General features: G+C 35.1%; 1 protein-coding gene across 3 annotated transcripts in view; it reads left to right on the forward strand.

Annotated features, from left to right (window-relative positions):
• Asph (Aspartyl beta-hydroxylase) overlaps window positions 1–25,375 on the forward strand; it is a 265,429-nt gene extending 240,054 nt beyond the window's left edge. For 2 of the 3 annotated variants that reach the window (XM_090386374.1, XM_090386376.1), the window contains exons 13-14: window positions 13,023–13,153; window positions 24,633–25,375. In XM_090386374.1, the coding sequence (XP_090242500.1) occupies window positions 13,023–13,153; window positions 24,633–24,783 (282 nt within the window). In that variant the 3' untranslated portion in view covers window positions 24,784–25,375. The remainder of the gene's footprint in view (window positions 1–13,022; window positions 13,154–24,632) is intronic. The other variant, XR_016547704.1, reaches the window with a different exon arrangement.
• The last annotated feature ends 2,103 nt before the right edge of the window (window positions 25,376–27,478 follow it).

The following is a 27,478-nucleotide window of genomic DNA, read 5'->3' on the forward strand; positions in this document are numbered from 1 at the left end:
GAAATTTGTAGTGATGAAGTGAGGAACCTACTGTGGTTGAACAAGAAGTTTCAGTAAAAGACACTCATCAAGCATTGGAACTTGTTCGTATATATATATATATTTTTTTCAAGTGCAGACTAACTGCGAAAGTGAAATAACTGCTATTGTGCACCTCATAATTTTCTTTTAAAACATGCTCTACTATCGAAACAGCATGTTTTGACGGATTATTTTAAAGTATGAAACAATTCTCTTGTTAGGTCTTGGTAGATATGTAGCCTCTGTAGTGAAATTTACAATTGTAACCTTACTGCACCCTAAAATCAATGCAAAATTTACAATCATAATTTTCATGTTTAATACTGTAGTACATATTATAAATAAGATTATATTATATTGTATTAGTAGAATTACTTTAAATTTTCAAGCCTTTACTTGTTTTGTTGCTGGATTTATGAATGTTTTATGAATGATCGACATAGCATCCTTCCGATATAAAGACCGTTTTTTTCTCATTCCCCTGGAGGGATTGTTATATAGAGCTTTGACTATGTGATTACAAAGAAGAAGAAAATGAATCAGACTGGACCTCTTGTGTACTGGATGTGGGAAAGTTATATAACCCGGCTGACATTGCTAATGAATTGAATGAATAGGTACTTCGCATCTGTCTTTACTGACAAAAGATCCTTCATGCTGAGGAGAGGCTGTGCGACTGAGGCTGAGCCATATGAGTTTATTGGTTTTGAAATTACAGATGACTGTTTATTAAAAAAAACATTTTAGAATAAAGGCATGTAAGGCTCTTGGAGTTGATGGCATATATGCAGTAGTTTTGAGGGAGTGAGGTTAATTATGACGGCATCATTGGACTCTGGGAAGATTCTTTTGGATTGAAGAAGTGCCAGTGTATCACCAGTACATAAAGGTGTTTCTAAGAGTGAAGTTTGTAACTACAGATCAGTTAGTTTGACTTCAGTGGTAGAGAAAACCTTAGAGGTAATGATTGAGTGCAATCCAGGGACATTTAGAAATAAATGGCATTCTTAAGGATACAACATGGTTTTGTTAAGGGAAAATCATGTTTAATTAACCTAGTAAGCTATTTTGACACAGTTACTTATGGGAAATTGTGTTTAAACATAGTATATTTGGATTTTTGCATAGCATTTGACTCAGTTCCTCATGAAAGGTTACTATATAAGCTGGAACATGTTGGGATTACTGTAAAGATTCTAAGATTAAATGTAGGGTGGTTGCAAGGTACAAGTCAAAGTGTTGTGAAAATTGGATGTTCTTCAGATTTGTGTAAGAAGTGGAGTTCTCCAAGGAATGGATCTTGGATCACTGTTGTTTCTGATTTTCATAAATGACATTGACGAAGGGATAAAGGGCATAAGGTCAAAATTTGCAGATGACGTAAAGATTGGGAGAGTTGTTAATGATCGGTACCAAGCAGCACTCCTTCAGGATGACTTGAAGAATGGTCAGGAAAGTGGCAGCTATGTTTTAATGCAGCAAAATGCAAAAAAAAAGAGTATACAAAATAAATTATATACTCGGTGGGACTGAATTAAGAACAGTAGAGGAAGAATGGGATCTGGGAGTTATGATATGGGCAGGTTTTATGAGAAGTGTAAAGAGGCAGCCAGGAAAACCTGTGGTGTTCTATCAATGATTTATCAAACATTATCCTGTAGAGATAGAGGTCATAATCCCACTGTGTAAGGAAATTGTAAGACTACATTTGGAATACTGTGTCCACGTATGGAGACCTCATCTGAAAAAAAGACATTGAGTTTCTTGAAAGGGTCCAAAACTGGGTAGCTCACATGGTGAGATTGGCAAAAGGGCGACTGTACAAGGAAAGACTGATTATGTGGGCTATAGAGCTGTGCAGCCAGGCACCTCAGAGGGGACCTGATTGAGGTTTATAAGACTCTGAGAGGGATTAGTAAAATGAATGAAGGTGGAATTTTCACTGTTATAAAGAATTCCAGAACTACAGGCCATAAATTCAAATTACAAGGAAGGAGGTTTAGACTAGATTGTAGTAACTTTTCTTTTAGCCAGTGAGTCAATGATTTATTGGAACAAGTTGCCTCTGCAGGTAATTGAGGCTGACAAGTTTAAAGAAATTCAAAGGTCAACTGGATAGTTGCCTACATGAGGAGGGAAGTGCATAATCTGTATTTTCTTATCTTTTTTGCCAGTGCAATAGAAGCCTGTGGCTTCCTTGCACTCTGTGGCTAATTACTAATACTAAATATTTCCCAGTAGGCTCTCTGTACTTTTTCCCCCTCACTTATGTCAAGAGACAAGATTAGTTAGAGCCAGTGGTGTATTTGGACCGGAACAACGTTCCAGTACTTTTTTCTAAATGTTTGTTGTTTATTAAACTACACGGTCCACCATTAGAATTATGGAATTCAAATTTTTATGTCCGAACTTGGTTGTGGTCTCATCGTTCTGCTGTTGACCAACAAACAAAAAGGGCAGTCACACAAGAATATGTGTAATCGATCCTGTATGGGAATTTCTATGATTCTTCTGAACAGTACTTTTTATATTATTTTGGAGTTTTTGTTTTCGTTTTTTTCTTTTATGATTTTTTAAATTTTTTGTTTTCGTTTTTTACTTTTGAAATTTTTATTTAATACAGGCATACCTCGAATAACGAATAGGATGCGTTCCACGAAATTACTTCGTTAAGCGAAACTTCGTTTTCAGAGGTAAAAATACTATGGCCAGAATAGGGATACGTTCCCACTTAAAGAAAATGAAAAGCTTTTTTTTCGAACAAAGAAAAGTTTTATTAAATAAACAGTCAACTTACATACAAAGTGAAATCTCATTTTAAAATATGAGTCTAAAGTTGATTGCTTATGCTTTTTTTTCTCTTTCATTTAACAATTGCCTTTACTGAGTTATTGCATTTAACACTGATCGCTTAACAATAAAACTTCTTCCTAAATCAGGATAATTTTCACTAAAAAAATTTAAAACGTTTCCAATGTCATTTAAGCACCTTTTTAAATCTTTGGTTGTTAACACTTTTTCGGCAGGAACTTCTTTAACTTCGTCTTCATTATCTTTGTCTTCGTTGCTAACAAGATTTTCTAAATCTTCCACTGAAAAACCATCATCTTCTGCATTCAATAAATTTCTAACATCCTCTTCATCGACATTTTCGAAACCTATTGATTGAGCCATCTGGATAACTTCATTTCTAATTTCTTGGATGTTATTTTCTTCTTCTAGTACAACTTCTGGCCATATTTTGCGCTAAACTCCATTTAAGCATTTCTTAGTGACTTCTTTCCAAGAACTATCAATGTTTTCAATTGCGTTTTTAATGGTGTAGTTTTTCCAAAAAGTTTTAACTGTCATTTCCTCTTTATCCTCTAGTTCAGTTAAATTGCTTAATGTTCGACGCAGATAATAAGCTTTAAATGATGCTATTACTCCCTGATCCAATGGCTGAATCAGGGAAGTTGTGTTTGCTGGAAGAAACACAACTTTGACAGGAATGCATGTGTCCAACGTGTGAAGATCAGTAGGATGTCCCGGAGCATTGTCTAACAACAAAAGAGCTTTTTCTTCAAAGTTGGTTTTTTGACAATACCGTTTTACTTCAGGACAAAAGTGGTTAACAAACCAATCAGTAAATAACTCTTGGTAACCCAAGCTTTTCTATTTGCTTTCCATATTACAGGTAAATTCATTTTTATGTTACCTTTTAACGCCCTCGGATTTTCTGAATGGTAAACTAATAACAATTTTAATTTATAATCGCCAGAGGCATTTGATCCAAAGAGTAACGTTAAACGGTCTTTGGCTGCTTTGAACCCAGCAGCTGATTTTTCTTCAATAGAAATGAAGCTTTTTGTTGGTAGCCGTTTCCAGAACAAACCGTTTTCGTCAACACTGAACACCGAATTTGGTGGAAAATTTTCACGTTCAGTTATTTCCTTTAGTTTTTCTGGAAACTTATTTGCAGTTTCTCCTGTTAATTTTACACTATGAATCCTGGCCCGTTTTTTAAATTTCTTGAACCAACCACGAGAAGCTCCAAAGGTTTCCGTAATTTCTTCAGTTTGTTTAGATTTCAGGTGATTAAACTGGAATATATTTTTTTTATGTTAAATGGGGCTTGAAATTGCGGACTTCGTTATATCGAAGCTTCGTTATCAGAGGTAACGTTAACCGAGGTATGCCTGTAGTTATAAATACTGAACAAATATTCTAATCTTTGACTTATTTATTTTTGCAAATGAAAAAAGCGTAGGTTAATCGATGAACATTCCGGTACTATTTTTTTAGCAATACTGGTTAGAGCATGAAAGGTTTAAAAAAGAATGGGGAAGCATATGGATTCTATAAATTGCAACATTCAGAAACTAGACATCTGTGTAGTGATTTGATTAAAGTGATTAAAGCTTCAAAAATAAGTCAAGTAGGCCAAATGCTGATGGCAACTTTGTTCGTTTCCAATTGACACAACATGATAGAGCATTGATTAGGGCCAACTTTAACAAGTTATTGGACCACTCATATAACCAAACAGAGGATTGTGCTAACATACGTGCCTTTCCAGTTTGCCCTACAAATATTCAATAGGATTGATCTCTCAAATTGGGTTGACCATTGAAATTGCTTGAAGTCTTTCTTAAATTCCTAAAAGTATCTTTCTCACATTGCTGAGTGTATCTGAACTGCAGTGATGTTCAGATATGTTCTGGTATTCACAGTGCCACCTGTTGGGATCAGGGGAACCAAGAGTATGCTAGGAAAACATACTTCACACCATTAAACCTCTTCCAGTTATGCTTACCATCATTACAGAATGGGTTCGTTCCGGTGCCTTTTGGTTTTCTCCATATATGCACACTCCATTAGTTCAAAATCATAAATTGGGACTCTTAGCAGATGACATCATGCACCTCTAACCTCTTGCTCATAATTTTTTCCTGTCATTAATGCAGTCCAATTTTCTGGTATCTGAGATCAATGGCGTTCATGAAGGTCTCCTACTTAGTGTGCTCTTCTTAGTTTTTTATATGGTGCTGGTATTGATGCCTTATGATGTTCCCACATTACATGCAGGGGTTAATTGTTCCATTCTTTGGTGATAATTACAAATAATAAACCACTCCAGACATTGAGCACTGTGCTCCATCACTTTACATTTTTGGCCATGGTTGCATCTGTTTTTGGATGCTTTCCAGGTATTTTTACATTTATTAGATTCTATTGGCACTAGTCTTTTAATAGTATTAGAAGTGGCAAATAATGTAAGGAAGTAAGCTTATATGGTTTCAAAATATCTCTCCATTACCTCTAATAATTTTTGCAATCCTTGCTTAAATTTATTCGAACTACCTGCTTCTTCCACAACACCTCAATTTATTCCAAAAAGAATTCTTGCTGAAAACAAACATTCACACATCTATCCTGCAACTCTCCTTTTTCAATTTAAAGTTATGTCTCCTTTATGTGGTATTCCACATTTGGCAAGGTGCCAAATGTGGAATACCATTTTTATTTTGTATAAAATAATAGTTTTTGTGAGATTGAAAAAGAATAAGAATGCCACTGGCATTTAGTTTACTCAATCCATTACATTTAAAGCAATGCACTTAGGCCTCCTTGCAGGTATGTAATTTTCAGACACTGTAGTTTGCAGAATTTAGGTCTTTCTTGTTAGATACCCTTTTGTGCACTTGACTAATCTTTTTGCTCTTCTCTACATCCATTCCAACAGATCCATATACTTCATAAAATGAGACGTTCAGAATTCTATGCAGTACCCAAGCTCTGCTCTGAGAACCTCTTGTTGGAATGTATAATTTCAACAAGAGGTTCTCAACCCAGGATCTGTTTTTTTCACTCTCTGCTATCTTGAATGTAGTACCATTCTCAACTGATATGTTATTGTGGAATTACTGCTACCCATATGCAATACCTTGTGTTTATCAATGCTAAATCTCAATTACCACTTCCTGACTCATCTGCTTAATTTCTCTAGGTCTTGTTGCAGTACCATTACAGTCATTAATCACCCTGTCAACTTTTGTATCATCAACAAACTTAGGCATTAAAGTTGATGATATACCTTCATCAATATAAATATTAAAAACAATAAGGGGCCCCAACACTGAACTCTGAGGTGCTTCACGAATAACATTACTTCTTGAAGATCAGTGGGCATTAATAACAACTATGAATCTAAGAGCAACAATGGCTCAATATCTCCTATGTTTTATTCATGTTTAAAAATTGCGAAAGTTACCTCAATATTTCTTCATAGGATGACTTCTATATTTTAAAACAGTTCTGGAGAGTAGCATATAGAAGTCACCCTATGAAGAAATATTGAGGTAACTCTTTTGTAATTTTCAAATTAATAACCACTGTAGCTCTTGCCACCATGTGCATCATATTTCAGTCATCATCAGTCATATATTTTTTTGGAAGTCCATGAGATTCTGTCCATTTCTCCGTTGCCAGTAAATTGATTTGTAGTCAGGTCTTGCAGCTTTATAGTGCTTTCCTCAACCATCGCATCATGTGACCTCTTCAATTTACACGTTTTTACATAGCTTGGTGCAGATAGCCCAACCATTCCATTATCCTAATAAAGTGCCAAGTAGTAATAATAATATTATTAGCCATATGGTGCAAGGAAGACTGAGGCTTATGCTGCACCAGCCAAAAAAATTCCTGAGTTACCCTGAGAGAGAGAGAGAGAGAGAGAGAGAGAGAGAGAGAGAGAGAGAGAGAGAGAGAGAGAGAGAGAGAGAGGAAGGAAGGAAGGAAGGAAGGAATCACCAAGAAAGGGAAGAATGATGATATCCAGCTCAGGACCCTGAGTGTGCCAAGCCCATACTCACCAGATGTGAGCCCCTGGGGTCATGTATAATAAAATAATTTCTTTTCATACCAAGTTAGTGTTAAAAAATACCGTAAATAATAATCAAGAGCCACTGAATATTATTTATAGATAACAATGATGTGAAAGCTTAATTTAAAAAAAAAAACAAGGAACTGATATTAGGAAGCTTGTTTGTTTTTGAAAATTGTCTAACACAATATGACAGAAGAAACACAGCAACAGTTACTTCCATTTTCATAATTGATTTTAACATTTTTTTCATAAAGGACATCTCACTTTTTTTGACAATAGATGCTTTTTTGCCACCGTTTTCTAGATCTTGAAATGCTCATATTAGTAGACTGCTCCAACAGAGAATATTTTTATTAAACAAGAAATTTATCAAGGATAGGCAAGGTGCCATTTTTATTTTGTATAAAATAATAGTTTTTGTGAGATTGAAAGTAGTAATACATTGTTACAGTATATATACTCTAAATAATGTACTTTGAATCTGAATTGTACTTTATAATTTTGTCACAAAAATATTTACTAGAAAAACACTTTTTACTGATTTGAAAAGATGGTACCTAATATTATGCTGCCAACTCTCCAGTTTTAGGATAGAAATCCATCTTTTGGACTCAGTTTGATCCTTTCTCTGTCTCACCATTGTAACATAGTTTATTACATAGAGTTTCTTTGTCTTTTTTGCAATAACATAATAGTTTTTCTCCATCTTTTTCTTTTTACAAAAAAAATATATAAATATATGCATCGATTGCTTTATTTTATTATCATTCTTCATAGTTGTAGTAATAGTCGATGGAGGCATATTCATAGCCCTACACACATTAGGGTGGCTTTCATCAGATTCTATCCTCTGAATATTGCACTAGGATTCAATGAACTACTTTTACCAGGCATGGCTTGTCTTTATTCTATTAAATTAAAACTTTATAACACGATTGGAAAAAACTGTACACGGCTATCACTATTATTATTATTTAATTTATTAATAGCACAATTAATAAAAAAACGTTAGCGTAATAAAATTTCAACATGTGTAAATAGCATAAACAACAACCAACTGAATGCTTCACCGCGTGGACCTTCACTACCCACATCCACAAGTGGCTACTTTTACGACGGTAATCTTTCTCGTCTCTGATACGAATGCGCTAATTGCTGATTGGCTCAGATTGTCCTAAATCACGTGAACAGTACACGATACATAGCACAGTGTGATGCCGATAAATTTTGTCTGATTTTAAACTTTCAATTTATAAAAAAAATTTGCAAAAATAAGAATAAAAATGGTATTGTGGTTAGTGATCGGCACTATTGTGAATCTGCACAAATTGGACAAACGCAAAACGAGGGCTACCTGTATAATCATATTTGGAGGACTTTTCATCATCCAGTAATGCTATATTGGATGATGAAAGTTTTTTGAACCAAATTTGAAACTCATAGTCAAACAGTTTGCAACAAAGATAAAGAAATAGATATTTTGTAGTATTGGTACTGTTAATTTCAGTGTGAGACCCTACCAGATGCTATTTTGAAATAACAAAGAATTGATGTTCAGTGGTCGTTGTTTGGGAAACTGATGCACAAGAAGCTTGAAATAAAGTCATACTTGGCATTTTAAGAATTCCTCAAAACAGTGCCAAGCATAAGAGAATATTCAGCAGATTTAAAAAAAACAAAACAAAAAAGCTTCAGATCTCTTTCTGGTGAAGCTTTGGAAATACTCCAAATATCCTAGTCTAAACAGCAGCACAGTTGTATAAACAAAACTTTGACTCAACCTTTCTGAAGAGGACAGTCTGAAATAATATCTTTTATGCAGACAATCCAAACAGAACTCCACAGACAAAAAAAATTCTAGATGACCTAATGCGTGAAAACATACAGTAAACAATCATGTGGCTGTATTTTAATATGAAATGTATATGTTTGTCAGTGAAATTTAATTTATAGTGACTTTATGCTATAGAGACTTAAAAAAGCCTCATTTTCAAAAGTTGTTAGCTGTGCTAATATGGAATTGGTGGATTGGTAATTACAAGGGGGCCTGGGAAATGTTTTGAGGGACCTCCCTCAACTTTTTGTTTAACTATAGGTATCCCTTGCTACTTGCAGGAGTTAGGGACCAGCAAAACCACAAATGGCAAATACTTAAAAGTAATTGGAATGGTGGGAGGGGGGGGGGTTACTTTCCAGGCAAGTTGGAAATACAGAAATGTGATTTTTAAACAGTAGAAACAGGAAAGATTAGTAATGTAAATTACATGTTTAAAAATATAAGTTTTAACTTATCAACTTACCAATAATCTAAAAAAAAGTCCATGCACAAGACTTGGCACCTGGAAGATGATTTATTGGTAAAAGAGTTAGATGCAGAGATAACATAACAGACACAATGGAAGTAAAATTAGTTTCAAGGATTGTGCATCTTTATCTGTGGAACTTCACACAATCAATTGTCAGTAACAAAAAAATGCATTTAAACGAAGCAGCATTCACTGCAACTGTCAAAATCACTGCACTTGAGTCTTCAATAATATCACAAATAAATGGGTACAAAATATGCAGATGTAGATTTCAAACTTTTCAAATCTTCAAACCTATGTTTGAAATCTGCTTGCAATTCTTCCAATTTTTCTTTGTATTCGTCTAACTTTTCTTCTTTGATATTAATTATATTTGCTTTTACTCGTGGAAAATGATTAAATATTTTGTTCTTAAGATTGTACACAAAAAGCCGAAGTTTAACTTCAAAACTGAATACAGTTTGTGACAATTCAATAATAATTTTTTCCTTTCCTTGTAAAGCCAAATTAAGTGTTTGCAAATGTTCTATAATGTCTGTAAGGAACATTAAGTCAGAAAGCCAAGTTTCATTTTCTAATTCTGGATATTTTTTCCCTTTTTCTTTTGTAAATGTTATAATAGAATTTAGGAGTTCCACAAAACGCCTCAAAACATTGTAAGTTGACAGCCACCATAGGGATAAATCACTGGGCAATTCATCTGTTTCGTCATTCACTCGCAACTCTTCTAAAAAGTTCTTAAATTGATGATGTGTTTTGGCATTTGTTCTAATTAAATTCACAATCTTCCACACATTTTCATATTTGAAGTACTTCGCTATGAGATGCTCATGGTGAATTATGCAGTGAAGAGGTAAGAAACGTGGAATTTTAGGATCGTTGTTTAAAAGACCAATGAGACCTTGGTTTTTCCCTATCATTGCAGGCACTCCGTCAGTCGCAACACAAGTTTATCACGAGGCAATTCAAACCTGTTCATTACTTTCATCAAACGCATTTCTAACATTGATACCGCGAGTTGTTTCGATAAGAGCTACTAGGTCTAACACTTCTTCCTTCACATTTATGTCTGTAGATACATAGTGGACAAAAACGGCCAATTGTGGAACATCCTGAATGTCTGTAGACTCGTCGAGAGCTAAACTAAATGCTGTACAATTTTTCAAATCACACATCAAACTGTTTTCAACATTTTTACTAATTACACCAATACAACACTCAGTTGTATGGCGTGACATATGAACCTGTGCGATCAATTTATGCAGTTTTGTATTATCTGGATCCAAAACTTTAACCACTTCTTCCAAGTTTCTTTTAATAAATTCTCCTTCTCCATATGGATGTTTGGCACGAGCAATATTCTAAGTTGTTTTTTTTTGTTGTTAGTTGTTGGCGCATCGGCTTCTGTGGCCATAATGCACCTCCCAACGTTTTTGCATTTTCTACTCTGATCCAAGCCTGAGGCGGGATTCAAACCCGTGACCTTTGGGTTGCCAGGCAGGCACTTTACCCACCTGGCTAGCCCAGTCGGCCAATATTCCAAGCTATCAAAAAACTAGCTTCGTTTGCTCTGTCATCTTCACGACTAAAAGAAGACAAGAGTCCTTGTTGCTTGTGAAGACCAGATTGCAAGGACTTAAGTTTCTCTGTTCACAATTTTGAATTGAGTGGATATTGAGTTGAAAAGTGGGGATGACTTACTTCGTAATGTCGACGTAAATTGCTTACTTTGTAGTTTGCAATTGTAACTTTACAAATAAGACACGACTTTCCATTATTGTCAATAAAAGCAAAATTTTCTACCCATTCTTCTTCTTGAAAGATTCTATTTTCTTGTTCGTATTTTCGTTTTTTGATATTTTCTGAGGTTATGTTATCAAAAAATTTAAATAAATTTAATTCCAAAGTCTGAAATTGAAACAAAATAATTAAATTAATTTACGGCTTGGAAAAATTACACTCCGTAAACAAGTTTAAATTACTTTAAATTTACACTGCTGATGGCGCCAGCAGTGTAAATGCGTGCGGATTTATTTATAATCAAAATAAAAATAGCAAAATATCTAGGCATTAAAAAAAAATAAACACAACATAAAATCCGTATAACGAAATATTAGTTGCTTAGTTAATTCAACAAGATTCAGTGAAAAAAGTTCTGAAATAATTTTTAAAAAAAACGGATTTAAATTTTCAATGGGAGCCGCACTTAACGAAGAGCCGTATTTGCCCACTGTTGCTATGTACAGGCACTCCTTGACTTACGCACTTAATCGGGTTTTTTTTCATGCATGTAAGTCCGTTTTATAGGTCAGGGAATGACCACTGCATATCCCCGGAGCAATATGGCCTTAGTTGCTAATGCTCCTAAAAACCAAATAACAAAACAAACAGGTCCGTTTTGTGCGTAAGTCCAACTTCGGTCTTGTAACTACAAAATACGTGTATAGTACAGTACAACACACCAAGATTATAACTCCCCACAAACTTCATCGTGTACAGCATTTTATGATTTGTAACCAAGTTAAATGAGGCTGAAAAAACATAAAATGAATAATAATGTAAAGTACAGTATTTATTCAAAACTAATTTGATCTAAATATGATACGTTAATCTATAATCAAATCACTTTACAATGGACTCTCCAAATTAAAATACTGTTCACTATACGATTTGTAGTAAGTGCCGGTCATTGTGATCACGTTTGTGAACTGAATTTTAATTGTATTAAAAGGCAATTATAATAAGTGAAAATAGGAGAAATATTATCCACAGATAAAAGTAAAGATATAGAGCACAAATTTACATTTTACTTCCTCCAATTAACAAAATTAAATGATGCACGAAAATCGGAAGAACATTTTCCACAGGTTAGCAAAATAAAAATAAATTTACGCTTACGTACATAGCTTAATTAATAGTGTAACTAATTGATATTTCTGTTCACTGACTTTTTTTTGGTCATACAATTTAAAACAGTAAGAAAATAAGCAATCAATAATAAAGAATGCGGCACGCACAAAGCAAGTGAGATTATTATTATTATTGGCCTATGGTGCAAGGAAGCCGAGGCTTATGCTGCACCAACCAAAAAAAAATTCCTGAGTTACTCTGAGAGAGAGAGGAATCGCCAAGAAAGAAGAATGATGGTATCCAGCTCAGGGCCCTGGGTGTGCCAAGCCCATACTCGCCAAGATGTGAGCCCCGAGATACAGAGTAACAACTTTACAAAGCACAAATTTTGAAAATTTATTTGTTTTTTATGACTGAAAATTTCAGTGAAGGGCATATTTCACCATAATAACGCAAAATTCCACAGAATTCCAGGTATTATCGCAAATGTAATAAGATCGAGTTTACTACCCGTTTATAATAGATCACACTAACAGAAAAGCTCAGTAAACCGGAAACTGCTAATTGTTTTATGGTAGTGACCTCCAGAAATCTTTAGAAAAATATCACGAAGGTGTTCAAAATTGATTCTTATAACCAAACATAGCAACAGCTTTGTGCTTTGTATGTAGAGGAGTGCCTGTAGTTTTTATTACTCCCCCATTTGCAAATTTACATTCCAATACTTCTAAAGTTAGTTTCTGATATTCTAGAATATGCTTTCTTTCCTATTTTTAAAATTAATGACTGCTGTTCTTCATTATTTTCATTAGTGAAAATAAGAAATAACTGAACTATTGCCATTTGTTTCAAGAAGAAATGTTTCATAGTTTAATTCTGCCAAAGGTTGCTAATATAAATAAAGAGGTAGATAATTGATATTTGCATAAGGTAAAAGAAAAATAAATGTTTTAACAGTGATCTTTGTATTCTTATAGATAAAATTTTCAATCATGCATCCTGGAACCCATGTCTGGGCACACACAGGTCCCACTAATTGTCGATTGAGAACCCATTTAGGACTTGTAGTTCCTAGTAATGTACACATCAGAGTGGCAAATGAAACCAAGTAAGTAACCATGGGAAAAAATAAAAATAAATCTATGATTCCTTGTAAGTGTATATAAAACAGATGGTTCCTAAATGGATGAATATTTTCTGTTAAAAGTTATATTCAACTATATTACATATATATTTAAAAAATGAGAAATTTAAATCTTACAAAAAAAGGTTTCAAATCTGCAGAGAAACTCAAAAATACTGGGGTGAACTGCTTGATTGCATAAATTCCAATTGTGCAAAGTGATCAATTTGGAGAAAGCATGAGTGAAATATACTTGCAATGAAAATGTATATTGTAAACTGTAATAGATGCTGAACAGAGGTTTATTTGGTGTCCTTCTTACCATTCAGGTGCAGCAACATCTGTGTTTCTTCTGGAATCAGTGTGATTTCACAGACAATCCTTAAGATGTCTTTTCACCTTGCCAAACTACCTCACTCTTGGACATTTCTGGAGTAGAGACAATTAGTTTGTGTGGGGTTATAGTTTGACTTTTTTGCCAGGCAAATGCTTGCATCGAATATCATATTGTCTCAATATTCTATTCTGGCTATTCTCCCTGACATTCTAGGGTAAAATGGGATGCAAGCCATACTGACATTGGTAGGGCATTCCTCCCACACAACTCTGACTTGCCAGATTTCATATTTATCTAGAATCCAGTGTGAGAAACATCTTGGACAGTTGGCAGTTAGAGTGCAGATATGTGTCACTTAGGGCTGTTTGATTAAATCTCTGTTAGCCCTGTTTAATCCGCTTGAATATATGCAAGAGGATTATAAGAGGTTTGGGGGTTTAGTAGACAGATTTTTGTTTTTTCGTAATTTGTTTAAATAATTTAACTTCTAGATCATATGTATAGCTTAGCTTAATTTTCAGCACTCACTAAGAAAGGAAAGTGCACCTTCCATTCTGTAGTTGCCTAATTAAATTAAATTAAATGAAGATTGCCAAGCATGTTACATAGGCAGTACAACAGCAAAATTCGGGACATCAAAAATTTCCAACACGCGTGCATACTACCACTTTAATAGCTTCAAATCTAATTCAACAAGCACAGAACTAACACAACATGTCCAATCTTATAATCATAACCCACTCATCGATTCAGCCATCACAGTAGTAAAATTAAATTCCAGCTACAAAATCCTTGAAAACGAAGCCCTCGTCATCGAATGGTTTAAGCGCCATACATCACTCAACGTGTTAAACAAAAAGATTCCCGCAAATTTCTCCCCATTTGGAATTTAGCACGTATTAAGTTTCCACGTGCACTAAAATGCATTTTGGGAAACCCAACCCGTATATAACACAAGCGTGCTTTCTTTCCCCCCCCCCCATAGCTAACTGAGGACAATTTCGAAAGTCGCTCGTGCACGGCTATTAGCTTGTATTTTTTTTCATTTAATTTAATTTAATTAGGCAACCATAGAATGGAAGGTGCACTTTCCTTTCTTAAAAAAAATTTTATAGCCCATAACTTAGTTTTTAAACCCATAATCCCTGTAAGTTATTAGAATCCTATAATCACTGTATGTGGTAAAACTCTCCACCAGCTAAGTGGATTACTATGAGGTGAATGCTGAAAATTAAGCTAAGCTATACATACGATCTAGTTATTACATTACAGCACATAAGGACTCCTTAAAAATCAAGAGATAATTTAACTTCTGAAAAGTTTTGCTAGTTGCTTAATTACTAATATTTTGTATAGTTCAATACTGACAGGCAATGTTTCACCATTTTTGTTACAGTAGGGTTGCCACAACTGCACAGTCACTGCTGATAATCAGATCAGTAGTATTGCTTGCATCTCTAACTTGCGAGTATAGTAAATCTAGAAATGTTTGGCTGTGTGAGTGATCAACCAGAAGTTCCAGTTCAATATCTGGAAAGTTAAATTCTCCTATCCCATTAAAAACATCCCGGTTGGCTGGCACACTCTGTTTGTGAGGTGGTTTAGTGATGGTTGTTTTAAGTGCTTATGGAATTGTGCTCCCCTTTTTGATGTATAAGTGTGGTTTAAAGAGTTGTTACGTTTATTAAATATATGACATGGATAGAGATAACATTGGTGAGTTATAGGATAAATTTCATTGCAGGTGCTGAACAGACATAAAAGATATTGGTGTTTGAAAATTTTGTCTCTAATAGCAACACCTATCTAGACCATAGTCTCATAGGCTTATCATAGTGGATTTTCCCTTGTGAAAATTCCCATTAAGTATGAGCTGTTGTAGAGGAAAAGAAACTTGCATATCAGAAATGGCTGGGTGATAGGAATGATGCATATAAGAACATTTATGTTGAAAAGAAGAAAATAGCCAATCGGTTGGCACTAGAAGCGAAAAATGAAGAATGAGAAAGGGAACGTGCAACTATTAATAGCAAATTGGGCTTCAAGCAATCAGCAGAATCGTGGAAGGTCTTTAAAGACTTGAGAAAACAGAATAAACACAACGCTGGTTTGCAATTAATACCTTTGAAAGACTGGACGGAGTACTATGAAGGGTTTTTAAAAGAAGACTGGGAAGAGTTCAAGATGATAGAGGATTTTGGTGTAGAAGACTCAGGCTTAAAAGTTTCTGTTAGGGAAGTGGAACTCCTGCTAAAGGAAGGAAGGAATGGCTGCTAAAGGAAGGAAGGAACTTCTGAAATTTGGAGGAAGAGGAGTGGCTGTTCTGATACAAAAACTGTTAAATAGTCTACTGAGAGGAGAAGAAATACCGAAATAAATGATAACAGGATATATTACATCAATTTATAAGGGCGATCGGAAAAGCTGTTCAAATTACAGAGGAACGTGCGTCCTGAACCCGCTGTTAAAGATCCTTGGAAAATGGATCAGGAACCATTTAGAAGCCCGAATCGAGATATCAGAAGAACAAAGTGGTTTTTCTGCCAGAAGGTTGTGTATAGACCATATCTCAACAGTACGACAGATCCTTGAAAAATGCCAATCAAAAGGGGAAAAAATCTTTGATTTTCATTGACCTTGAAAAGGCATATGACAGTGTTCCAAGAAAACTTGCGGGAAGCACTGAAAGAGGCAAATATTGATGGACAACTGATTAATATTATTAAGGCAATTTACAGGAATAATAGATGCAGAATTAAAGTGGGATCAGTTTGTCACCTGAATTCCACACTTCAAAATTTTGAAAAGTGTCACCAACACTTTTCAAAATTTATATCGACATCTGCCTAAGATCCTAGTCAAAAAAATGCAATAAAATGAGATTGCCGATTAATAATAACACCTATATTCACAATTTACTTTCAGGTGGTGACAGCACAAGATTTAGAAGATGCAAAGTATGCATGTCGTCAATTGTTTGAGGAATATAAACAATGGGGTCTAAAAATCAATTTTAGACCCCAATCAAGACTGAAATGTTGTCTTCAGGATCAGGACACATTCTAAATATTGCAGGTTTTAAAATCAAACAAGTCAATAAATTCAAATATTTGGGATCAATCTTACAAAGTGATGGATCATCCCATGCAGAGATTAATAAGAGAATTGGCTATCGGCATGTTAAACTGTTCTGTGGAGCAAAAATATCCTACATAAAACAAAGAAACTTATATTTCAAACGATTGTTCAAAGTCTTCTATTGTATGGAGTGGAAACTGGACATTGAATAGGCGAGCAGAAAACAAATTGCTCTCCACAGAAATGAATTTTTGGAGACGCTCAGCAGGAACTTCTAGAAGAGACAGAAAACGGAAGGAAGACATACGGGAAAAAATGGAAGTGAAAAAGACTATTATTGACACCATCAAAGAAAAGCGTCTAACATGGTATGGACATGTAAAACGGATGCAAGAAAACAGATATCCAAAGGCTATCCTGGAATGGATACCTCCTGGAAGAAGAACAAGAGGAAGACCTAGGAGGACATGGATGGATGGAGTACGGGAGTGCATTACAGCCCCAGGCTTAACTGACTAAGACACCCAGAACTGCCCTTTATGACGGGAAAAAATTCCTAACAAGAAATAACTTGTAGGCTGAGGAAACCCATTGTAAACGGAAACACTCCTCTTGAAGAAGAAGAAGAAAATTCCCATAGACTTTACATTGTCCCATTGAAATAACATTACACAAAATGGAGACTTGATACATTGTCAACAAGGTATCAAAATACCTTGTTGCCTTGGATATTTACTGGTTTGGGTTAGACACCTTTAGGGAGAAGCCATTAAATATTTATATGTGATCATATACTGTGGACATAGTGTTTTATTACTTAGAATTCACATTTACATTTTGGTAAAGTCCCATAGGCTAACATGAGGCTAGTTTTGGGCTAGAGGATCTTATATTTGAAGAAAGGAAACTTTGTGAAATTACTTATTTGGTGCATAATTTTGTGGCGCCCCCTGTCCTTTAGGGGCTGAGATCTGAAAACCCGCTTTAGGGAAATCTTCAACTCTAAATGCAGATTTCATCCCGGGTGGGGAAAAGTGTCTATATAGACATATTGATAGACTGTGGGAATTAATTGTTGATGTATATAAAATTAAATTGTTAATGTATGCACAATGTACCGGTAAGTTGTCGATTTTTTCGTTTTTTCCGTTTTAATTTCTGGAGGGTATCATACGGAAGTGTTCCACGTACTATATTGAGGTAAACTCCTCTTATTAATTTACTATATCATTATCAACGTAGAACATATTGAGTATTACAGCTCTGATTCATACTATCAAATTGTTAATGTATATAAAATTGTATATATATTTTGTAACTTTTGTATATAAATGTAATAATTTGTGTGTACAAATAAATGGGAAAAAAAAATGGCACTCTGTTAGAGTTGTTCATTATACTTATCAGTTAATTGGCTTACAACATACTCCTACTCATTTTCGTTTTCCCACAACAAACTGACTCAATATTACATTGGTGTCACTTGTCATACTGCCTAGAAACTATGCACTTCTCAATAAAAAGCATTATTCTCTCACTTTTAGTCCTTCTATTTAAGTATATCCCATCCCTGTGCGAAAACAGTTCCTCCTTTTAACAAGTACAAGCCATGCTTAAAATATTTTATCTCATGAGCCTTGCACAATCTCTCTGGGGCCAAAGTGATTGACAAGGCTCTATCATGTACATCCTCCTGTCAAGCCTAGGTAAAATTCCAGACACAAATTTTTTCCAAACGTAAGCAATTGGAATAAATCTTCCGATACCATTAGTATTAACATATATATCTGTATGTCACATTTTTCACCCTTAAAAGATAACTTTTACACATCAGTAACTTTTGCAGGACCAATGCCTTCAGAGGTAAAGGGAAGGCTTTTTGCTTTCGTAATGGCGACTATGATGGTCTGAGACAGTATTTAAATTCTATACAGTGGGACCAACTGATGATGTTACCAACAGCAAATTCAAAATGGGAAGCATTCAAGGAACTAATCTTGGAAGCTACCAGGCTTTACATACCAACCAAGAAATATTGTTCAAGGTTCAGGCCTAAATGGTTGTCAGATGAACTAATGAGACATATGGCAGAGAAGAAAAATGCATGGGATACATACAAATTAATGGGTGACATGGAAGCCTATGATATAAGTTGGTCTGTAACCAAGTCACAAAGGAGATTAGGCAGGCAAAGGCAGATTATGAGAAATCCTTGGCAAAGGATGCAAAGAAAAACAGAAAAGAGTTAAACTCAAGAAGGAAAGGGATGAATCAGATTGGTCCACTGGATGTTGATGGTTCAACAGTTGAGGATCCTGCTCAGGTGGCTAACAATCTAAACAAGTATTTTGCATCTACATTCACACATGAGGAGTTATTCAGGAAGGGGAATGTCGTAGGTGAAGTAAACATTGGCAGTGAGCTAGATGATTTTCTAATAACTGAGAGGAAAGTGGAGGAGAAATTGTTGAGGATAAACATAAAAAAGGCACCCGGGGTGGATGGGATCTATCCAGTTATATTAAAGGAGGCAGCAAAGGAAGTAAGCAAACCCCTAGCCATAATTATGAGAGCTTCTTTGGACTCAGGGGAGGCACCCATAGACTGGAGATGTGCAAATGTAACCCCAATTCACAAAGGAGGATCAAAGGCTGACACAAGTAATTATAGACCTGTTAGTTTAACTTCGGTTCCAGGAAAATTAATGGAGGCACTGGTTAAAGAAGCACTGCAGGATCATCTAGACAAGAATTCAGTTATAGCTCAGACACAGCATGGTTTTGTTAAGGGCAGGTCTTGTCTGACCAATTTGATTGGATACTATGATGTAGTCACAAAAGAACTGGATGCAGGGAATAACTTTGATATTATATATTTGGATCTTAGAAAGGCTTTTGATACTGTTGCGCATGGAAGACTGCTGCACAAATTGGAGCAGTGTGGCATTGGAGGCAAATTGCTGCTGTGGATAAAGGGATGGTTGAGTGGCAGAAGACAGAGAGTGGTAATCAATGGACACTGCTCAATGTGGACTAATGTTATTAGTGGAGTTCCTCAGGGTTCAGTGTTGGGTCCATTGTTGTTTTCTGTATTTATAAATGATATTGATGATGGTATATCAAGCTTAATGTCCAAGTTTGCAGACGATACAAAGTTGGCAGGGTTGTTAAGGACACTACTGATGCTATGCTGCTGCAACAGGATCTGGAAATGTTGAGCAGATGGGCTGAGAGGTGGCAAATGAAGTTTAATATTGACAAATGTAAAGTACTACATATGGGAAACAGTAACCCCAGATCAACGTATCAACTCTGTGGTACTACGCTGACAGTGGTAGAGAATGAAAAGGACCTGGGGGTAATTGTGCAGGCAGATATGAAGTTCTCTGAGCAGTGCAGACGAGCTGCAAGAGTAGCTCATGGTGTCTTGTCAATGATATACAGGAATTTTTCTAGCAGGGATAGGGATGTGATTATTCCATTGTATAAGGCATTGGTCAGGCCACACCTTGAGTACTGTATACAGGTCTGGAGGCCTCATTTCAAGAAGGATGTAGAGCTGCTGGAACGAGTACAGAGAAGGGCAACAAGATTAGTGAATGGAACAAAGGGTTGCTCTTACGAAGAAAGGCTTAAGTTTTGCAAATTACAGAGTCTGGAGACTAGGCATCGGCGAGGTGATCTGATAGAGGTGTATAAGGCTTTGAATGGCTTGAGCATGCTCAAAGCCGATTGGATTCTTCCTATTGCTCAGAATAATCGCCTGAGAGGGCATCAATGGAAAGGACCTGGGGGTAATTGTGCAGGCAGATATGAAGTTCTCTGAGCAGTGCAGACGAGCTGCAAGAGTAGCTCATGGTGTCTTGTCAATGATATACAGGAATTTTTCTAGCAGGGATAGGGATGTGATTATTCCATTGTATAATCACAAATTGAGGAAGGACGGATGTCGGATAGATGTGCGGAAATTTGCCTTTAGCCAGCGGGCAGTTGGTTTGTGGAATAGACTTCCATCACTTGTTGAAGTTGATAGCCTAAACAAATTTAAGGCTCAGCTGGACAAGTATTTCGATCGAACGGAGGGGTGAAATGGGAGTAATGGTGTTTTTTTTTTTTTTTTTTTTTTTTGGCTGATGCTGAATAAGCTTGCTTTCTTGCATCATATGCCTCTACTAATGCTAATGCTTTTGGAGATCTGGGTGTAATGCCTGGTATGTTAGCACAGGCTCTAGCATTGGATTGGGCCTCTGAATGCTTTCTGGGTTCCCTGTTTTAATTCATTTGAGAGATCCTGCAATGTGCTTAAGGCTAATTTTAGAATCCGCCCCACAAACCAAAGTATTTTCATTGCTCTGAGCACTTCCCTTTGGTGTTTTAGTCTGTTGAATATTATTAAAATAACTACAGCACTATGCTATCACCATAATTCTGAGGATACATAAGTGCAATAATAATACTTGATAGTGTCATAATGCAAATTAATTTACATTTCTTTTAGTTTAATATGAAAAATGAATGCAAGTAAAAAAAAATTGGGTTATAGTAATCAATATTTCAGCTTTTTCAATTCTATGTGAGTTCTTGAAATAATAAGAGATGGTGTCTATCTGTGACTATTTTTCATAGTGTATGGCATTTTGATGTGGTACTTTAGACTGTCTGGACGTGGTAGTTTTCCATAATGCTTTCAATAGCATGTTCTTTGTTCCAAATGACATTGTGTGCTATCGATATCTTATTTTCAAAATGTTAGGCTTTGTTAATTTTATGAACCCTTAAGCCTGAATTTAATATTAAATTTTTTTTAAAAATTTAGTTATTTCACATGAAACAGGATGAAATTTTGTATAAGCTGTTAAATTATCTTTGCACCAAAGATGTTTGTTGCTACAAAAGATAGAGGATTAAATGCGCTTGTTTTTTTGTTTAGATTTTGGGATATAATCTTGCTGCCTCTACTCTGCCATATAGCAACTGGAGGGAGTCTGAGTAGTGTATTGGGTGGGGGGGCATTGGTGAGGCTGTTATGTCAAAGAGCTGGCCATATTCTTGTGCACAAGCTGTATCCAAAAATTTCATTACGTCATACATAACCCCCCCCCCACCTTTTCTTTACTACTGAATACATCAAACTAATAGAACTTCCTGCATAAAGATCTAAACCTCCCCAAACACTTCCTTGTTAATTTCACAAACATATATATAGCTATCAGTTCAAATCTCAATGGTGTCATTTCCACTTAGTCGGCCAAGTCCCACTCCCTTTGCTGAGAGAATCCCAATTATTGATATAATTGGGATTCTCTCAGCAAAGAATCCCAATTATTGATCACTGTTCATCTCTGTTTTCTTAATTATTTGCTCTATGATTTCTTTCGCTTCAAAGGTGGTACTTGGGCATATGTCTACTCTGATATTCTGTCAGAGATGGTAATTTGGGATCTTCTCTGGCTTAAAATCTCTATAGCCAATTCTGTCAAATTCATCTGTTGCCACTATCCATCTCCCAATTCCACGAATCACTTGAAACTATTTGACTTCCTTTCTTTGAAACTCTAATTTCTCCAGTTCAACTTTCCTAACAGAGAGGTAACTTTCCTTGGCAATTTTAATGTTCACAACTCCATCTGGCTTCAGTTATCTTGCCATACAGACCTAGCTGGTTGAAATGCTGAGGCTTTTGCAATTACTAATGATCTCACAGAGATTGTTTGTTTATTTATTACCAGAATACCAAACAATCCTAACCATGCAGTAAACATGCTTGATCTTTTTCCTCACAAACAATCCTTCTTGGTACATGGTCAAAGTGAGTGGTCCTCTAGGTACCTTGTATCACAACTTGGCGGTGGTGGTCTCTTTTCCAATGGAGCCTTTCTCTTGTGGCCATTTTCAGCCTTACGTTATTTGGCATTAGAAGAATGCAAAATGCGATGATCTGGGAGATTTCTTTTCCTTGGTCAGATTACTGTTTCAAACCTTCTGATGTCAATGTTTACCTAGATCGTGTCTAATGAAATTATTGTAGGAATGAAATACTTTATTCCACACTCCACCTTGAAATCTCATCTTTTAACAGTTGTCAAGCATTCTGGTCTCTAGTCAAAACTATTGACTGTAACTTCTGCCCATCTGTATCCAATGGTTCTATTGCCATCTCAGCTAAAGATAAAACTTATCTGTTTGCATCCTTTTCTTCTAATTCTTGTATTGACGATCTTGGTAAACCACCTCTACCATTCTCAGTACACTAAATCCATGCCTCCTGTGGTCTTCCATCAAAAGGATGTTAGAAGAATTTTGAACAATCTTGATGCCAAGAAAGCTCCAGATCTTGATATTTCTCCACTTGTTCTCAAAACTTGTGCTCCTGCATTAGTCCTGTTCTGTGTCACCTTTTTACACTTTCTTATTCAACTGGTGTTTTTCCGTGTGCATGGAAATTTGCTCGTATTCAGCCAGTTCTTAAAAAGGGTGACAAATTCTGCCCCATCCAATTAGCATCCTATTGCATATTTCTAAAGTAAAAATCCATCAACTCCTAATCTAGAAACCTTCCATCTTATTAATTATTGCCAGTATGGATTCCGTCAGCTTTGATTCACTGATGATATATACTGGTTCGTGTTACCCATCTTTGGGTAAATGGAAACGTTTGGTGAAACTCAAGCAGTTGCTCTTGATATTTCAAAGGCCATACTGAAATGGGATTATGCATCAAGAATTTATTCTTGCCGAGCCAAAGTGCTAAACACCATTTCTCCAAGCCTTACAATGGGTACAGGAAGATGTTCCATGAAAGTGTTTGAAAAATAGTATGCCAAAGATTGATTATTGTGTCACAAGAATACTTTTACTTACTAGTGACAGGTTTTGACCAAGAATAACATTGGTTGTGGATCTAGTTGCTTGTGATTTCTTCTTGTTCCCAAAACTCAATTGAAGGGTCAGTTGAGTCATGTGGGGAATAACAGTACAGAACATCCATTAAGGTACTTGAGGTAGCCACATGACCAAACAAATTGGAGGAGAGCAGGGAAATTATACAAGCTAATTCAAAAGAACGGTGCCCATGAAAGTAGCTATAGAAAAGATATGCATCAGAAACAGAACGTCTATGAGACAGAGTTGAAAAAAATTGTAAGAGATGAGTCATTATTTAATCTAACTGCCCTATTTTGAATGGAGTCTAGACTCCTAAAAGAGGTTATGGGGGCACAGTTCCAGATGTGGGAACAATATTTTACAGTAGGACAGATTTGATATATGTACACAGCGAGCAGCTTTTTGTATGAAAAGTGATGCCAAAGGTATGCAGTAGCACAAGTTTGAGTGGCCATCATCATTTGAGTCCATGTTACTGTTAAATACAGTTAATAATTGTGTTCTTTATTAAAAAAAATTATACAGAGTATAAACGGGATAATACATTAACATAGTCGTGGCCACCTTGTAATGCTACCAATGTTGTTTCACAGAGACATTGCAATTTCACATCCAAAATTGTTATCTCTGCCGCACACCACTCACAGCCAAACATATTTTGTATAATAATGTCCGTCTAGTGTCATTGCAAACTTAAAGGAACCTTTGTCTCTTAGCCATATCATAGGCAAAAAATCGTATCTCACAGAATTTTTCTCCTTCCTAAAATGAATAGGATTATATAACTGCTTCTACAGCAACCAACACAGCCAGTATGAACCACTTTCATAGGTGCAATATGGCTTAAGTAGCCATTTCACTGAAAACCCCATCAACAAAACAACCAAAATTGTTTTGATCAGGGTGCCTGCCCATTTTAACATTTTAAATGCTGCCAGCCTGCATATGCACTAATATCTATGATACTTATCAAGAGTATCTATGGATGAGTTTAAAAATGGTCAAAATGTCTCTCTCTCCGGATCACTTTACAATTGAACGTACTTTGAGAGCTGTATTTCAAAACTGAAAACTAGTTGTTTTTTTCATTCTGAATTTTTTATAAAAGTTTGAATTTGAAAATTATTTACATATGATTTGCTTATTTTATCTAATTATTTTTCAGGCAGTGGAAAGAAGGAAAAGTAATTATGTTTGATGACTCATTTGAGCATGAAGTCTGGCATAATGGAAGTACTTTCCGGCTTATACTTATTGTTGATTTCTGGCATCCAGAACTGACAGCTCATCAGAAAGCTACGCTAAGTGCTATATAACACCCTAAAGCATTTGTATCTTTTAAAAGTTAACTTGCAGAATTGTGAAAAGTAACCTGTTTTGTAGATATTTTGTTTTTCGTTAAGCAAGAAAACAAGCATTTTTTTTTTTTTTTCTAGGGTAATATATATTATTTTAAATTTGTCTTGCTTAGAGGAAAGCAGTAGAACACCTTGGAAGAAAAATCTGAATTAGAATTAATAATTTTACTGTAAATTTGTGTGATAATTATTTCTGTTACATATATTGTGATAATTATAATATCAGAGCAGGTTGCTATTTCATTTCAATGAAGCATTTTTTGTAGTGGACATATACACCTTAAAATGCAGAGACAACTGTGCTAAGTTCACATTTGCAGCTTGAACAAATTTTAATCGTGTGGCTTGGATCATGCTGGTTGAAGATTTTTACAGGATTGGGAAAGAGATTGACAATGTTAACATTAGTAATGTATCTGTTACATATTACATAGTAAAATACTCAATTATTTTTTAATATTATATTTTCATTAAATCCTTTTGATATACAACCTTATCTGTGAGGTGAAGAGATTTAGGAGTTAGCATAAGTTATTAAAAAAAAAAAAAAAAAAAAAAAAAAAAAGCTATTCTCATAAAGTGCCTTAGCTAGACTGGTTACAGTGTTAGGATTTTAAAGTGCCCGTACCTAAACTAATCTTTCAGGTGGTCTTTATAAATTATATTTTTCCATTATTGTGCATCATCTTTCAATGTGGTAAAAATAAAAAATCTTAACAGTCATTCTAAGTTTTTTTATGTGTAAAATAGTAGTACTTATGAAATTTCACTTTGAAAATATTTATGTAAATTAAAAAGAAAGTGATTGTAAAAAATTATTTTTAGTAGACATTTATCACTTATCTTGCTGTTGTTTTCTTTGTGTTCTTTATTGCATTGAAAGTAATCAAAAATCAGTTGTTCAGAACTAATTTTTTGTCTTTTGTGCCTTCTTTGTGTGTGGGCTGTTGTATGTTGAATAAAAAGTCCCAGTGATTTAAGATACGTAAACCATTTTTTGTTTTATTTTTTAGTATGGTAAGATGTTACTACTGCTAAGTGCTGTACTTACAGAAATAAAATGGAACAAAATTGACTAATTGATAGAAGTATTCTTTGCTATTTATTTCACAGCATCTAAATCTTGAGGCTACCAATCAGATATAAGTTATCTTCAGATTCATTCTACTATGTTTGTGGATATTGTATGGATTCAAAGCAGGGAGGTATAAGATCATTGATGGCACAAAGTTTTGCAGGGCATACAAAACCTATTTCAAAATGCCTATGGGGACTCAAGTAAGCACCTTATTTCTGCTATAGTAGTTGCATGTCAACGTTAGAGGAATGGTTTTGTGGTATTCATACTTGTTTGCCTTTTGGTAAATCTTGAACAAGGAGAGAGCTTACAAACCATAATGATGACTGGTAGTTGATTCGTCAAAATTATTAGTAAATATTACAGTGGAATATTTACAAAGTTCGAGGGATGTAAATTTTCACGGGGTCCCCCAAAAGTCAAAATTTTACCTGTTTTTTTTTTTTTTTTTTGATACATACTGTATATCTAAGAATAATAATAAATTAATAAAATAAAAACAAAAGCTTTGTTTAACAATACAGTAATAGGAATAATTACTGTATTACTTAAAAAATTCTTTCATTTTTTAAAGATTTTATTTTATTTGAAGATAAACTAAGAGAAAAGCAATATTAATGGAAATTAAAATATTTTACAGTATATATTTTGATATATACAATATTTTAGTATCACAATAAAAAGAATTACAATCTTAATATAAAAGGAGATATACAAACCATAAACTTTTTAATAAATTAATCTAATTTAAAGAAAGAATCCAACATAGTTTGCAGAGTTTTTGTCCTATATGCATTTTTAACTACAGCACAGACATTATCAAATGCAATAGTTGTTTCTTTATCAACGTTACTGGGGGCCAACACATTCTCTATTATGTTCAATGCATTTTGAGCATCTTTTTTAGATGGCAGTGTGTGTGCTTTTTCACTGTCGCTGGTGACAAAAACATCATTTTGTTTGGTACCCAGCTGCTCTTCTGGCATTGCAGTGGTAGCAACTTCATCATCCACCTTCACAAACTTTTCAAATTCACCAACAAAATCCATATGCTCCTTCAAATTCCTCCATTCCTCACTGTTGCTATCACATTCGTCTGCTGGACCATGTTTTACGATGATCTCTCCAAAGCCACTCTTTCTGAAGCAGTTGATTATTACACTTGATGTAATACTTTCCCAAGCAAAAACAAGATTATGGATAGCATTCAAGACATTCCAAATTGTTCCCTCCAATGTTGTCAATCAAGTACCTTATCAGGGGGCTCTATATGCTCTCTTGAAGTTATAAATAATGCCTTGATCCAGTGGTTGAATTAAACTGGTGGTACTGGGGATAAAAACAACAGCCATATATTTGTCAACATAAGTGTCCCAGCAGAATGTGCTGTACAGCGGTCTAGAATCATCAAAATGTTCCTTTTTTCTGAAGCCATTCTTGTCCAATTTTGATAACCAAGACTGAAAAATTTTGACCGTAAGCCAAGTACACCATCCATTTTCAGGGCGTTGCTTCTGCATGTAAGTTGTTACGCACTCCTTAGCGAATTCCAACTTCCACGGCCACCATCCCGCT

This window comes from Mastigoproctus giganteus, chromosome 12, assembly GCF_048544385.1.
Source record: "Mastigoproctus giganteus isolate SK-2022 chromosome 12, ASM4854438v1, whole genome shotgun sequence".
Classification (NCBI taxonomy): Eukaryota; Metazoa; Arthropoda; class Arachnida; order Uropygi; family Thelyphonidae; genus Mastigoproctus; species Mastigoproctus giganteus.